The 14,228-nt window shown below is 36.4% G+C and overlaps 5 protein-coding genes and 1 non-coding gene across 11 annotated transcripts; 4 read left to right on the forward strand and 2 right to left on the reverse strand.

Annotated features, from left to right (window-relative positions):
* On the reverse strand, nucleotides 751-2,111 carry LOC105177429 (ribonucleoside-diphosphate reductase small chain-like). The gene has a single exon (XM_011100590.2). The coding sequence runs from the start codon at nucleotides 1,934-1,936 to the stop codon at nucleotides 944-946; it is 993 nt and encodes a 330-aa protein (XP_011098892.1). The 5' UTR covers nucleotides 1,937-2,111; the 3' UTR covers nucleotides 751-943.
* On the forward strand, nucleotides 3,593-5,056 carry LOC105177430 (probable phytol kinase 3, chloroplastic). The gene is made up of 6 exons (XM_011100591.2): nucleotides 3,593-3,839; nucleotides 3,943-4,010; nucleotides 4,089-4,220; nucleotides 4,292-4,404; nucleotides 4,480-4,594; nucleotides 4,678-5,056. The coding sequence occupies exons 1-6, from the start codon at nucleotides 3,726-3,728 to the stop codon at nucleotides 4,859-4,861; spliced, it is 726 nt and encodes a 241-aa protein (XP_011098893.1). The 5' UTR covers nucleotides 3,593-3,725; the 3' UTR covers nucleotides 4,862-5,056.
* LOC105177431 (probable phytol kinase 3, chloroplastic) lies at nucleotides 5,604-8,541 on the forward strand. Its single transcript, XM_011100592.2, has 6 exons — nucleotides 5,604-6,052; nucleotides 6,466-6,533; nucleotides 6,614-6,745; nucleotides 7,637-7,752; nucleotides 7,917-8,031; nucleotides 8,103-8,541. The coding sequence occupies exons 1-6, from the start codon at nucleotides 5,783-5,785 to the stop codon at nucleotides 8,278-8,280; spliced, it is 879 nt and encodes a 292-aa protein (XP_011098894.1). The 5' UTR covers nucleotides 5,604-5,782; the 3' UTR covers nucleotides 8,281-8,541.
* On the forward strand, nucleotides 9,740-9,820 carry TRNAL-AAG. Its single transcript has one exon. It is a non-coding gene; the product is annotated as a tRNA-Leu (tRNA).
* LOC105177432 (50S ribosomal protein L27, chloroplastic) lies at nucleotides 9,941-11,786 on the forward strand. Its single transcript, XM_011100593.2, has 3 exons — nucleotides 9,941-10,409; nucleotides 11,314-11,415; nucleotides 11,486-11,786. The coding sequence occupies exons 1-3, from the start codon at nucleotides 10,116-10,118 to the stop codon at nucleotides 11,663-11,665; spliced, it is 576 nt and encodes a 191-aa protein (XP_011098895.1). The 5' UTR covers nucleotides 9,941-10,115; the 3' UTR covers nucleotides 11,666-11,786.
* LOC105177433 (protein transport protein Sec61 subunit gamma) lies at nucleotides 12,003-14,213 on the reverse strand. 6 transcript variants are annotated; one of them, XM_011100598.2, is made up of 3 exons: nucleotides 13,904-14,212; nucleotides 13,625-13,745; nucleotides 12,003-12,244 (listed from the first exon to the last, which is right to left on the reverse strand). In XM_011100598.2, exons 1-2 carry the CDS (start codon nucleotides 13,995-13,997, stop codon nucleotides 13,630-13,632), a joined length of 210 nt encoding a protein of 69 aa, XP_011098900.1. In that variant the 5' UTR covers nucleotides 13,998-14,212; the 3' UTR covers nucleotides 12,003-12,244; nucleotides 13,625-13,629. The 6 variants fall into 6 exon arrangements, with proteins under 6 accessions (XP_011098900.1, XP_011098898.1, XP_011098897.1 ...); XM_011100596.2 differs by having other exon boundaries at nucleotides 12,003-12,237; nucleotides 13,904-14,211; XM_011100595.2 differs by having other exon boundaries at nucleotides 13,621-13,745; nucleotides 13,904-14,210.

Consider the following 14,228-nt stretch of genomic DNA (forward strand, 5'->3'; position numbering starts at 1 on the left):
TCCGCCTCTGTCGCTTCCACCTCCGCCTCCTCCATCTCTGCTACTTCAACCTCCTCTGACTTTACACCCTTTGCTTTATCCACCTTCGCCCACTCTGTGGATTTCTAGTTTTTTTTTTGCAATATTTTCGCCAAGCATCAAGTGATTGATTGTTTGATTATAGTCTACATTTCCCGGATTCATATTATAACATTCTCAACATACCTAAAATCTAGAGTTAAAATAAACTATAATTCAACTATTATAAAATCAGAAATCCTCGTCCAATTTGGAGGCATGGGTTGTTCCATTCCGATTCTGAGGTTTAAAATTTCTGTTTCAGTGATGCAAGAGAAACCAAGGATATATCATTAGTCTTGCTTTGAATACCATGTTCTGGGTAAATGCAAGAGAAGAGAACCCAAGGATCAATTATTCTGTTGTAGCTAATTGATTATGGACATAAAATTGAGATATCTTGTGTTAATCTCTTTCTTTTCGGCTGTCTATTTTCCGCTAAGTGCTCAGTAAAAAACACCCATACCGAGTCTTGGACAATAGACACCAGCTTTTGAACTTTGAATGCACACCTATGAGTTACAATGTTGTGAATTCTGCTAATAAACCCACCCCCCACTGTAACCACACCAAAGAGGGGGGAAACTCATGGACACAATTCCACAATCCTCACCAACAAAAAATGAACTCATCACTCGACATAGCAGCATAAAATTTACCAAAGACTCTAACTTAAACATCAATACCAAGAGATCCAAAAAAACATGCTTTTCATCATTGTAGTTTTATATATGCACAAGAAAACAAGTTCCTATTGTAACATTCCCATGCTTTAAAATTTCGTGAATAAACCTACAAACAACAAGAAATTATGAATTATAAACTCCTACATCACACACCAAAAATCTAGACTTAAAAATAAACTATAATTCAAGTAAATGTGAAATCAGAAATCCTCGTCCAATTTGAAGACATGAGTTGCTGCTCCATTCCCATTCAAACTGGACATAACAGAGGCTTTCTGATACTCCCCCACTCTTTTCTCAAAGAAATTAGTCTTCCCTTGCAAACTTATTAACTCCATCCAATCAAACGGGTTTTGGACATAATACAACTTCCCATACCCCAATGCATTCAGCAATCTATCAGCCACAAACTTAATGTACTGACTCATCAATTCTCCATTCATCCCCACCAACGCGCAAGGCAGCGCATCGCACACAAACTCCCTTTCAATGTCCACCGCGTCCGCCACTATCGCCTTCACTTTCTCCTCGCTCAACTTCATTTTCAACAAACTATAAAGCAAGCACGCAAAATCGCAGTGCAAACCCTCATCCCGTGAGATTAATTCGTTGGAGAAAGTTAAACCCGGCATCAAACCACGCTTCTTCAGCCAAAATATTGCACAGAAGCTTCCCGAGAAAAATATGCCTTCCACACAAGCAAATCCGATTAATCGTTCGGCAAAAGTTTCAGAGCCATCGATCCAGCGTAAAGCCCATTTAGCCTTCTTCTCCACACATGGGACAGTCTCGATTGCGCGAAAAAGCATGTTCTTCTCGGCCGAATCCTTTATATAGGATTCAAGCAAAAGACTATACATCTCGGAATGGATGTTCTCAATGGCAATCTGAAACCCATAGAAGGCACGAGCCTCGGAGACCTGAACTTCCTTCATGAAGCGTCCAGCAAGGTTCTCCAAAACAATGCCATCAGAGGCGGCGAAGAAGGCGAGAACGTGTTTGATGAAATGCTTCTCGTCAGAAGTGAGGTTTTCCCAGTGGCGGAGGTCTTGGGACAAATCCACTTCCTCCGCAGTCCAGAAGGACGCTTCGGCTTTCTTGTACATTTCCCAGATTTGTGGGTACTGGATGGGGAACATGCAGAAGCGGTCGGGGTTGGGGGCGAGGAGAGGTTCTTCTGGGATGGAAGGCATCTTTACAGGGAAGACTAGAGAAGAAGAATTCTTGGATGCAAACGAAAGAGAAAGAGTTAATTGGGTGTGTGATTTGAGAAAGGAGAAGGGATGTTGTGAGGAACTTAAATAAGATTTGTAAGCGCGGGATTTTGAAAATTTTGTGGGGGGGCGAAGCTTGCGGGAGACTGAATTCAGAATTTGCTGATTTCAAAAGGAGTAATTAATGAACAATAAACTTTGTGCCGCCCGTGCTTTGAATTATTATGCTTAGTTTTTTGATGTATATAATAATAATAATAATAACAACCTAAATTGGTGAATTCTTAGTGGGCTGGAAAAGTTTAATCCAACTAAATTTAATTGAGTCAGCCAATTAATTTAAAAAAATAGATGAGTTGTGTAATGTAAGAAAATGTATTAAACTTTGATGACATAAAATTATGTTTTTTCTATCTTCATATAATTTATGAGTTATAGAGATGGAATAGGAGATGTTAATGTAGTAATAATTGTGGTGCTATTATTTGAGTTTGGGGAGCGTAGAGGATAGGATAGTGATTGATTTCAAATTTCAAATCCAACGTGCCATAAAACTTGCGAGGGAAGCTCCCGCTGCTTCATTTGGCGCCACTCATTTCCTTTGAATTCAAACACATTAATCCAAATGGGGAACTCTAATTTGAAAATTATGCACGTACCAGGTCATAGAGCGCCATAGATTTCCTCATGCATCCATTTTGATTTTAAGATGGGCCAAAATATAGAGTATGTTTGGTTTGCTTAGTTTTGTAGATTTTGAATATATTTTTGATTATTTTAAAATAGTTTGAATTACTTTTTCCAAAAAATATAATTAATTAAAAAATAATATTTATTTTAAATCACTCACAACTAAATAAATTATATATATTTTTATACATATATATATAAATATATATAAAAAAGACGTGATTTGACAATGAACAATACTTTTTGTCTCCCCACTACCCAACATCAAATATATTATACTTATTTTATAGTATCTCTAAAAACAAATCCAAACATAAAAACTATCTCTAACTTATTTTTGTTTATCTTTGTTTTTCTTTCTCTATCTCCCCAAAACAAGTTAAAAACAAAACCAAACATTATGTAAATTTTTTGCGTCCTTCACACTTCCACATATATGAGAGGTGTGGTGTCAATTTTCAAGCAATATTTGTATGATCTCCTTCTCATAATAAACACCATCTAAATTAAGCAATTCGATTTAGCTTTATTACAGATCGGCATCATATCTTATATTACATTTTGTATTTATGTATTATGCGTACAAATTTCACATTATTTATCTAATCAAGAAAATATTACTATATATGAATTACTTTTTATTTTTAAAGACATTGCTCGATTTTTCATGAAAACACACTTGATACATGATCACATGATACGATATGCCAAATATAGCCACCTTTCAATCCATTCATCAATAATATTATACAATATACTCAAATACATGTCTACAATTAATTCAAATTTTTTTAAAAATTTAATTACTTTTTAGAAAATATATTAATTAGATAAATAAAATATTAAAAGATTACGAAAAAAAAGATATGAAATTTCATAAGAGAGAAGATGGGAAGTTAAGTAGAGGTAGAAAAATGGGCTTATTTATAGAGTTACAGAAATGGGTTGAGTTAAAAGTATAAATAGAGAGATAAAATGGAAAGCAAAAGTAGGTAGTTGAGTTGAGGAGGTGTGAAGTTGTTTTATGAAGTGAAAAGAATATAAGAACTTCATTCTCTCCTGTGGTTAAGAAATAAAAATGGGAGATGGGTCGATTGCTGCTGACCTTTTCGCCGCTGTATTCTCCTTTGGAGTGTGTCAACTAGTAATCGCATTTTTCAAGTTAACATATGATCTGGCTCTCATTCACATCGTACTCTCCTACTTACTTTATTATTCTATACCTTTTAAATGTGAATATGTGTGTTGTTATTATTTGATTCTTGTTTCCTTTTGTGTGTGAAATAAAAAAAAAGCATCTATACAGGAAGCTTATCCATATTAGCGCGGGACTGATTGTGATGCTTTGCTGGCCAATGTTCAGGTAATTCACTACTCATCTTATTGCGTTAGTAGGTAGTGAATTAGTGAAATAATTAATGGGTGATGTGAGTTGGATCAGTGGTGATCTGTGGGGAAGAGTTTGTGCAGCACTTATTCCGGGTTTATGCGTCTTCAAACTACTTGTTCCCGCACTTATTACTCAAAAGGAACACCAACTTATCAAGCTTCTACAAAGATACCGAGATTCCAGGTTAATTTCCCTCTACTTCATTTTGGCTACATCCCTCTTGTTTGTAACTCAGGATCACCATCAATCTCCAGGGATTTGGTCCAGGCAACACTGGCTTATGTTTTGTCAATCGCTTTCACAACTGTTTTCTACTGGAGAACACCTTTGGCCATTGCTGTAATCTGCAGTCTCTGCGCTGGAGATGGTAAATGCATTTACAGAATTTGTGTGTATGCGTTAAAAGGCGATTTAAAGATGCATTTTTTTGGGATGCTATCAGGTGTAGCTGATATTGCAGGGAGACGGTTTGGTGGATCCAAACTTCCATACAATAAAAGCAAAACATTCGCGGGTAGCTTCGGCATGGCACTGGCTGCCTTCCTCGCTTCCCTATTGTAATTAATCCATACACACCCATATTCATTCATTCCCCTACACACACACACACACGCTCAGAAATTGGTATCTTTTGCAACAGATATATGTACTACTTCTCTTGGTTGGAGTACATTGAAATTGAAGCAACTCCAAACATGGTCTTGGGATTCTTCCTTGTGTCTGTGGCTTCTGCACTGGTTGAATCCTTTCCCTTCAGCCCTACACTTGATGACAATCTCACCGTGCCTCTCGCCTCCTTCATGCTCGCCACCTTTCTTCTTTGACATCACATTTTCTATTTCAAATAAAATATATAATGCTAACCTTATATAGGTGTTGTGTATATATTAAAAAAATAAACAATCCGCTTAGTATGTTATTTTTTCTATTTCCTATTGAATGTCGCAGCAATAGGGAATTGGAATGCAATGCTTGTGTTGTGTGTACGGTGTAATCTACATATTCTGTTAATAAATAATAATTTAAGGTAAATGACATTTATATTTACTAGCTTTAATTAAAAGTTTGAAATTCTTGTTGCGGGTTCATATTGCTTTGATGATTCAAATTGAGAATATCAAATATAAAAATTGAGAGTATTTAAAAAGAAAAAAAAAAAACAAATAACACATTGCGGTAGGGATATGGGAAGAAATACTACATAGTGAAAGAAATGACATGCTATTTTCTATTAAAGATTGACAGTTATTATTTGTAATGAATAAATTCCAACTAACACTATTCATAATTTATCGTTACGAAAATTTAAATTGAACTTGATAGTTGTGAATTCAGAATTTTGCCAATTGAGTTGATCAATAGATCAAATACTTTGTTTGAGAAAACATATTTCATACATTTGTTTTCAAAAATAATATAAAGACTTCAAAGAGTGTTTGCTTTGAAAAATAGAATTAGATTTGGGAAATAATGTTATTTGCTATAGATATTTTAAAAATAAAAACAAAGTGTAATTTTGGGGGGAAAATTGTCAATTTTGAATTTGATAATTTTCTTCAGTTGGATGGAAAAAAAAAGGGTACGTACTCTCTGGGCTTTGCTGATTATAAATAAAGGGTCCCACTCCCCCACATAGAGCCTATGCAGCGATGGGGCGTACGTGATCAAACCACGTGACCGCTGAGCATTTACGGTTCTATGGCGTAGCTGTCAACACAAGTTCTCCCTCCAAACCTCCACGGGTTATGGCATCGACAATTGCCTACTTCTCCATTCCCCCCAGATCGACTTCCAATTTTTGCTGCTCCTTTAAAACACATTTCTTCGGATTCGTTCAGCTGCCTAAAGTGAAGCCAAGGAGGAGGAGGATTCGCCGGGAACTGAAGAGAGCAGCGGCCATGTTTTCGGGTACCACAGTGGTCAGTGACGCCATCGCCACCGGTTTGTCCGGTGGAATTGCCTTGTCCTTGCTTAAAATTTGGGAACAAACGGCTAAGAGAGGCGTCTTTGACCAGGTTGACTGTTTTCTCCGATTTCTGGTCTCTTCGATGTTTATGCTCGCGAATGACTACTTATCATGTCTTTGTCGCCTAAGATAAGATTTGGAATTTTGAGAGGTTGCTTTTCTGTATAATATGTTTATATTTCAAATATATTGAACTCAAACTTACTTGCTGTCTTAATTGACTATATATACCTGTAAATCGTTGTTCCGTGTCAGAGATAGGAGGAATAGCTTAGTGATCGTCGTTATTAATATTCTGAAATTCTTTGTATTGATCCTTGCATAAGTTTTATCCGAAAAATTCTGCCAGATTTCCATCTATAGCTGTTGCACAGATATAAAGAAATGCTTGTTACTCCTGATTATTGAGTTATCCTCTTTCCCCCATATTTCCTCTTACTTTTTCTTTTTCATGTTGTTTAGAAACTTAATAGGAAGCTTGTACACGTGACTGTTGGATTAGCATTCATGCTTTGCTGGCCTATGTTCAGGTAACACATGATACTAATATAAAGCTTTTCATTCTAGGTGACATGTTACTATTAGATGAGCTAATGGTAATGTTTCACAGTTCTGGACGTCAGGGAGCAATTTTAGCAGCCCTTATTCCTGGTATCAATATAATTAAGATGCTTCTTTTGGGTCTTGGAATATGGAAGGATGATGCAACTGTCAAGTCCATGAGCAGATTTGGTGACTATAGGTACATGCTAATGCAATAGAAATCATTTTGTTGAGGTGCTACCAGTAGTATTACACTTAATTTCATTTCCTTAGTTATTTTATATGAATGATTACATGTCTCTGTCTGAAAATTATAGAAACCTGCCATTTCTCTTGGACATCTGGCAGTATGTGGGTTTTAGGAACAAGACAAGCTGCACATGTGACTGAAATTTATAGCGAGTTCATTTGAATGATGCTCATAGAGAGCATGAAGTTACACGTAGCCAGGTTTTCATAATTGAAGAGGGTTACTATTGTTAACTTCTGGTGTAGCGTAGTTGATGGCGGATTGCATTGATTACAACTTGACGAAGAAAACTTGTAATGATGGAATGAGCAAGGAGAAGGTTCCTTGCTACTTGATAGTCGTCGGATTCTCCTATAGTCATGCTATGTCAGTTCAAGACATGTCAGGGAGTGAAGAAGATGTAGCTTGAGACTGCTTTCACTTTCTGTCCCGTGTGCCAAACTAAATTGGAAGTGTTGAGGGATTATGATACTGAGATCTGACATCAGATTTCCAAGAAACACCAATGCACTTGACATGGCTATAAATGGAAATGCATGCCCATATTGAACTGTCTTTTCTAATTGGTTACAACTATCGAAAAAGTTGAAATGGTAAAGAAAGAGATATTGTTCCCTGAACATAGAATACTAAGCATGAGTATTGCATTGTGAAAGTCTATAATAAGCTAATAGTTAGGCAGGCTCCTTTGAGGGCTACATGTTGAGTAGAAGCTCGTAAGACTGGATGGTAGGTCGGCGACCAAACACATGAGGTAGTCATTGGTTCTGTTTCTTTTGCTCCTTAGAACTGGAAATTCTTATGGTGTCTTATATTGCAAATGGTTTCTCTGGTATTCAGGGAACTACTCAAGGGGCCGTTGTACTATGCTTCCACTATCACTTTGGCCAGTGCCATCTACTGGAGAACATCTCCTATAGCAATTGCAGCAGTTTGTAATCTCTGTGCTGGTGATGGTATTGTTTTTCTATGCAAGCCCACATCTGCAGTATTTCTCTTGAATTATAGTATTTGCTAGCATGTTATTTTCCAAGATATATGCAGAACAAGGAAATACTTATTCTAACATCTTTGTCAAATTCTTGTATATGTGTAATTTCTTCAGAAATTTCCTCTGCAGGAATGGCTGATATTGTTGGCAGGCGTTTTGGAAGCCAGAAGCTTCCGTACAATCAAAATAAATCAGTTGTTGGTAGTATTACTATGGCATGTGCTGGTTTCTTGGCTTCTGTTGGGTAATATACTCTGCCTCTTGTATCTGCTTAAACTTTCTGAACTGTTTCACTGATGTGAAATGCAACAACAGATACATGTTCTATTTCTCCTCATTCGGGTACATTCAAGAAAGCACCAACATGGTCCTGGGGTTTTTAATAGTGTCCATTGCTGCTGCATTAGTTGAATCGCATCCTTTAAGCACCGAACTTGATGACAACCTGACAGTTCCCCTTGCTGCTGTGTTGGTTGGCAGTTTAGTTCTCTGAGTGCAGGCTCATAAGCAAGTGAGATTATTTTCTGGATGTGAAGACCCTTCCAGTTAAAGATATAATATTTGTTGGGATGGGACTGAACCATAATTGCATATATTATGGTCAGAGTTCTTGGTTGTGGTTGCTTGTGGACCTCTTGTTGTAAACACGTTTAACACGTACTTGTAGCACTGTGTAGGAGTAGCAGAATTAATGTGACCAATATTCCTAGTTTATCAGTGGAAGGTTTATGGATCTCTCACTTTCTTGGGGGTAGTTCTGTTGATTTGTGCAAGGTTCCTTGGGCCTCCTGTTCAAGCGATGATGTATATCATGAGAACCCGATTTGCCATCTGTGTCGTCAGACCTAGAAAAAGGGGCAAAATATCAATTAAAACAGTGAACATACTAATATTATACAAGTATAAACTGATAGTTGTTTGCTTTACGTTGCAGCCAAATATACTGTTGGTAATAGGAATGTAGTATTGATGTATCCATTACTGATATGTATATATCTAATATGTGGTGGGGAATTAAAACGCAAAATTGTAAATCATGTAAATGTCATCAATCTTATGCGCGCAAGAAATGAATAATTGAAGACAAATATGTAAACGTGAAAGTAGGAAAAAATTCACTTATGCATTCATCTACGAGAGAATAACTTAAACACTATCTTTGTTTTAAATGACTAAGGCCACTTTGGACCTTGATTACTAAAAAATTATTTTATTCACTTTAAATAATTAAATTTAGTATTTTTTATTTTCTTGTGTTTTTGTATTGCAAATTTAAGTTCATACGTGTTCAATTTTAGTCTAATTCTTTAATAAAGTGATATATATTTAAATCTTTTAAACTTACATATTTGCAAAATATAATTATTTTGAATTAATTATGAAAAAAGAAAAAATGAGAAACTTTTCTAGGGTTTTAACAACATTTTATTTAATTTATCAGACACATATACTTGCTGTTCGTTATATTATATTTTTATCTTATTTAGTTATAGTTATATTGTATTTTTCCTGATTGATATATAGTTTTTTGGAATTATCAGGATCCCAACCCATCTCCATAAAATGAAAATAAAATTTACAATATCAAAAAAATATTATATCCCATGTAATCGAAAATAAAAAAGGAGAAACAAAGAACCCAGCAAGTATATATAATTTTCAAGCCAAAAAAGTGGAGTCCAAGATCCACAAAATGTCTTTGTGGTTCATCGACAAAGATAGAAGGTTAGTTGTTAAACTTGGCATCGGGTTCTCTATTCTATCTCCTGCTTCAGTAATACATATTGCGATCCTGGATTTTTGAACCCAGCATTGTGTCATTGCAAGTAATATTGCACTGTTTCATAGCTATTTATGATGGGGTTGATTACAAGTAAATCTATCAGTTTAAGGTTTGTGACTGCTCTAATGAATCGTTTTTTCAATATCTCTTAGCGATGATTGAATGAGCCGTGGAGATGGCCGAGTTGGTCTAAGGCGCCAGATTAAGGTTCTGGTCCGAAAGGGCGTGGGTTCAAATCCCACTCTCCACATGTGTGTGTTTGTATTTTGATTTGAGTAAATTTTTTCAGATTAACTAGGAAGTAGCAATCAGCTGCGACGAGCTCACATGTTCCAGTGATAAAGCCATCGACATTTGACGATGATAAGGTTTCAAGTTTCTTTTCCCAGACGAAGCTAACCACATTTGCACTTGCACTTGCACGCACCAACCAGAACTTCACTTCCAGAAATGGAAAATCAATTATAAATGTTATTTAAATCAAAGATTAAATTTACCCCAGTTTTTTTGTTTCATTTTGCAGGCAATTCCATTTGTTGATAAAGATGGCGGCTGCGAGTTTGAGTTTCAATCTGGTAGGGGCGTTCACAGGACTTTCCCTTGCTTCCACCTCATCCTCGTCCTTCTTCAGAGGCGACTTCGGTCCCATTCATGTAGGGCACAACATTGCCGTTTCCTTCCCGTTTAAATCGCCGCTTACGATTGAGTCGGCGCACAAGAAAGGAGCTGGAAGTACTAAGAACGGCCGTGATTCGCCCGGGCAGAGGCTCGGAGTCAAAATCTTCGGTGATCAAGTCGCAAAGGCTGGCTCCATTATCGTTCGCCAGCGTGGCACCAAGGTTTGAACCCTACTTTATGTCTATGTTCTTCGATTCTACTCTTCTGTGTTTGGATGTGGAGTTTACTTAAGAAAACGCTATAGAGCCTTGCGCTGGAGGATTCTGATTTTATTCTCCGGATTCCGCAGAATTTTGCTTGATTTGCATACATCTAAGTTTAGGCTTGTTTTTCCTATATTTCTGGAAATTTTGTGCCTGTAGAAATTTTTGCCGCTGCTTTGTGAATAAATCACAATTCGTTGTCGATTACCTTGCATTGGAATCAAAACGTACATTTACAGAATAAAAATATATAAATAAGCTTACTGTGTGATAAGGTGCATAAACGTACTTCAGTCTGAAAAGTGTTAACATAGGATAAACGGAACGGTGGTTTTTCAGTTCGGCCTGGTGACATCTTCCTTGGATGTAACATATTATCCATCTTGTTTAGAAAAGTAGCTGTTGATGCTAAAGAAATTTTCATCAAAAAAGTTTTGCTATGAGTGTTGTATCATCTGCTGCAGCTTAAAGTAGTTTTCTATCTACAGAATTTGAAGTTGGCAATGTCCCACTTTTATCCTTTTGTTTTAACCTTCTCCTGCTCAATTATATTAGTCCTTCTGCCCATTTTATCTGCATAATTGTGCGTGTTGACCTTCATGACACTTGGGCAAAAAGGTGTGTTTTTGTTGTCCATGTACTATCTCATGCACCACTTTCATATGTTACCTGAATCTTTACAAGTTTGACATACTCATTTTGTATAGCTGACAGCATCAGTAGAAGCTGTGGGAATGAGTGCATTATCGAGGACTTCAGCTCAGATTTAGTATTTTAAAATATCTGAATACGGGCTGTGTCATTTTACTTGAATCTGTTTTTCTTGTTAATACATCATTGGTGTTTTCTGTCATGCATGCAGTTCCATCCGGGGAAGAATGTTGGGCTTGGTAGGGATCATACCCTTTTCTCCTTAATAGATGGACTAGTCAAGTTTGAGAAGTTTGGACCTGATAAGAAAAAGGTAGATATCCATCTTCATTTACCTTTTCATTTCCAGAAATGGAAGAATCCTAACTTACTAAAATATGCAGGTAAGTGTTTATCCCCGAGTGGTGCAACCCGAGAACCCAAATAGTTATAGAGCACGAAAGAGAGAGTCCTTCAGATTACAGCGCGAGCGAAGAAGAGCGAGAAGAGAAGGCACTGTAACTGAACCACAACTTGTGCTAGCTTCTGCTGCTGAAGACCTTGAAGATAGTCCAACTTGTTAGCCTGGCAATTTGCTGGCACTCCACAATTGGAATCATTTAGTTTGTTTTCTTTCTTATGGTGGTGTATTTTAGAGCCACGGCACTGTCGATTGTTGAGGAGATGAGTCATATTTTCTGTGAATTTATATTAAAGGTGGGGAAGAATGAAGATCAAGAAAACTTCATTAGAAGAGGGCAAAAGGGGAAAATGTGAAGAGAGAAATGTTAACCTATTAAAATACTCTTACTTAAATTTATTTATTTTTCATTAATTAGTTATTCAATTATCTGTTATGCTGTAGATTCAAATTTTATTTGTTTAATTACTTCTTCTATTAATTTAATTAAACACATAGAATAAAGGTGGCCAAGGTTTCTGATAGATAATTCACTTCAAGCAAAATTGGATCTTGAAAATAGAATCACCTAATCTATCAAGACAGACCAATATGCCATGTTAGCAATCACATGGAATTCAAATGTCTTAAAGTAATGCAAGCATCAAAAGAAAGATCCAAATGACTAGAAATCTTCTACGTGTGGTTCTCCAGCTTTTCCACTCAATGTTGGCAACAGTTCAGCTTCCACCAGATCTGCGTGCTAAAAGTTCAGTTGTAAAGAAAACAAGATAAATTCTTTTTATTAACATGACTGAACTAATAAAACAACTTGGCATGTAGCTGTATAAAACAATCTAGGAGACATAAAAGCTAGACCCTTCATGAATAGACAGTGCAAGACCCAAAGGAAAGTAGAATTGTTTTCCCCTCTAAAGGAGCATAAATATGCTTATTGATAATACTAGCAATCTCCAGAATCTAGCTATTATTGGATATCATGTATCAAGTTCAAGGGAACAGGTGTCATTGTCACCAGAAGACAGTTAGGCAATGCTCAAGAATGCTAACAAAATTCAACAGAGGTAGTATCTTGGGCATTCCGTTCTGCTGAAATGCTAATTACATAGCGGCAGACTCCAAAAGTGCCGGCCCATCATCGGTAGAAGGGATGTTAATCGCATTTAAGAATTAGTGTCGTTTAGGAATCTTGGCTTTTACAGTAAATATGAGACAAGGCAACTGCAATATGCCAGAAAGGTAATGAGCAAGTCCAAAGTTGAATAGACTATATAAATCGTGAACTAGAGCGAGAAATAATCATAACTAGAGCAAGTCCAAAGTGAAATGTAGATAAAATGTGCCATAAAGCCGGTGATAGCTAGCACATCAGCGAACATTCTGACATTCCAACTTCTGCTCACAGCTGACCTGGTAAACAAACTTTTTTAAATGATAAACAGGTCAAATCTAAGATGCTCGACCACTTCTTGGTTATCATTTGAGTATAATATAGCCAAGAGGATACAGGCGTCCTCCAGTCAAAGAAAATTGCAAAGGCAAACATAAAGATATCATTACTCCAAAAGTTTAGGACATGAAATCAATCAACCAATTGGTGCACAATATTACTTTATTAAGATTTAATCATACAAGAGCACAGCCAAGTGAAATATCAAATGAAAATAGTTGTTCGAATAATAGCCAGCAAAAGGCAAATTAAATTACAAACTTCTACAATAAGAACCGGACAGAAGATAATTTAATCCCTCAGATAGAAAATGGAATGGGTTAGGACACTGTATTTGGATTTTGGATTTGAGTTAGGGGATGACTTACAAAAAAATAGCCTTTCCGTGTTTGGTTTTAGAGGAAAACAGAGGGATACACTACGCATGAACTTGTTCCATTTTAATTACTAGTAATACTGACTCGTTAATTCTTATATAGTAAAGATCTGATGATTAAACTCAGCACTAGATATACATGTCCATAGATCCGAATGCAGAATTCAGTTACGCACATAGCCATAACTAGCAGAATAGAGTAGAAATAATAAATCCACACTTCACGCAAAAGAGATAGAGAAATAAGCACGAGTACATACAAAACTTTATGAGAAAGAGCAGGGGTAAATACCTACAAATCTCAACCAGATCCAACGATGATGTTATTGATCGGAATAAAAATCAGCTTCACAAAAAACCCAACGAATCCCATAACCACAAATCCTATCGCTGTTCGCGTCGCTACCTTCGAGAATTCTACAAAAAGTTGATAGATTCATCAGTCCTCGCTGACGAATGTCGAAGGAGATCAGCGGTTAATCATTCAAAAACAATCTAATCCATTTATCCCCCTTTTTTTTAAAAAAAAGGAAACGAAATAGTGTTGAAAGAACTCTAGGTTCGAGGAATTTCACCTTTACGATCAGGTTTGTGGCATCTCTTAACAAGACGAACGCTGTCTTTCGAGAAATCTCTCAACGGATCGAATACTGAATCTAATACATCCATTTTTACCTTTTGCTTGCTTTGCTTACCAATTTTTCCTTCTTCTCCGACGAGCGAAAACGAAATTAGCGAATAAATGCAAGCGCGCCAATTCTTATCTAGATATTTACACAGCGATCTTTTTTGCTGCCAAAACTGCCCATGCCAACTAACCTTTTTCCATTCGGATTCAGCAATTTACTATGGCGGGCATAGTTAGTAGGGTTATAAAAATTCTGTTTTGGTTTTTTTTTT

The sequence above is a fragment of the Sesamum indicum genome, linkage group LG15, assembly GCF_000512975.1.
Source record: "Sesamum indicum cultivar Zhongzhi No. 13 linkage group LG15, S_indicum_v1.0, whole genome shotgun sequence".
NCBI lineage: Eukaryota > Viridiplantae > Streptophyta > Magnoliopsida > Lamiales > Pedaliaceae > Sesamum > Sesamum indicum.

Excerpts from the sequence above, each read along its gene's own strand:
- LOC105177432 (XM_011100593.2), top strand. The coding sequence starts at position 10,116 with ATGGCGGCTGCGAGTTTGAGTTTCAATCTGGTAGGGGCGTTCACAGGA. Across the intron at positions 10,410-11,313 it reads TTCGCCAGCGTGGCACCAAG|TTCCATCCGGGGAAGAATGT; the intron begins GTTTGAACCCTA and ends TCATGCATGCAG. Across the intron at positions 11,416-11,485 it reads TTGGACCTGATAAGAAAAAG|GTAAGTGTTTATCCCCGAGT; the intron begins GTAGATATCCAT and ends TAAAATATGCAG.
- LOC105177429 (XM_011100590.2), bottom strand. The coding sequence starts at position 1,936 with ATGCCTTCCATCCCAGAAGAACCTCTCCTCGCCCCCAACCCCGACCGC.
- LOC105177433 (XM_011100598.2), bottom strand. The coding sequence starts at position 13,997 with ATGGATGTATTAGATTCAGTATTCGATCCGTTGAGAGATTTCTCGAAA. Across the intron at positions 13,746-13,903 it reads CCACAAACCTGATCGTAAAG|AATTCTCGAAGGTAGCGACG; the intron begins GTGAAATTCCTC and ends AACTTTTTGTAG.
- LOC105177430 (XM_011100591.2), top strand. The coding sequence starts at position 3,726 with ATGGGAGATGGGTCGATTGCTGCTGACCTTTTCGCCGCTGTATTCTCC. Across the intron at positions 3,840-3,942 it reads ATCTGGCTCTCATTCACATC|CATCTATACAGGAAGCTTAT; the intron begins GTACTCTCCTAC and ends ATAAAAAAAAAG. Across the intron at positions 4,405-4,479 it reads CAGTCTCTGCGCTGGAGATG|GTGTAGCTGATATTGCAGGG; the intron begins GTAAATGCATTT and ends GGATGCTATCAG.
- LOC105177431 (XM_011100592.2), top strand. The coding sequence starts at position 5,783 with ATGGCATCGACAATTGCCTACTTCTCCATTCCCCCCAGATCGACTTCC. Across the intron at positions 6,534-6,613 it reads CTTTGCTGGCCTATGTTCAG|TTCTGGACGTCAGGGAGCAA; the intron begins GTAACACATGAT and ends AATGTTTCACAG. Across the intron at positions 6,746-7,636 it reads AGCAGATTTGGTGACTATAG|GGAACTACTCAAGGGGCCGT; the intron begins GTACATGCTAAT and ends TCTGGTATTCAG.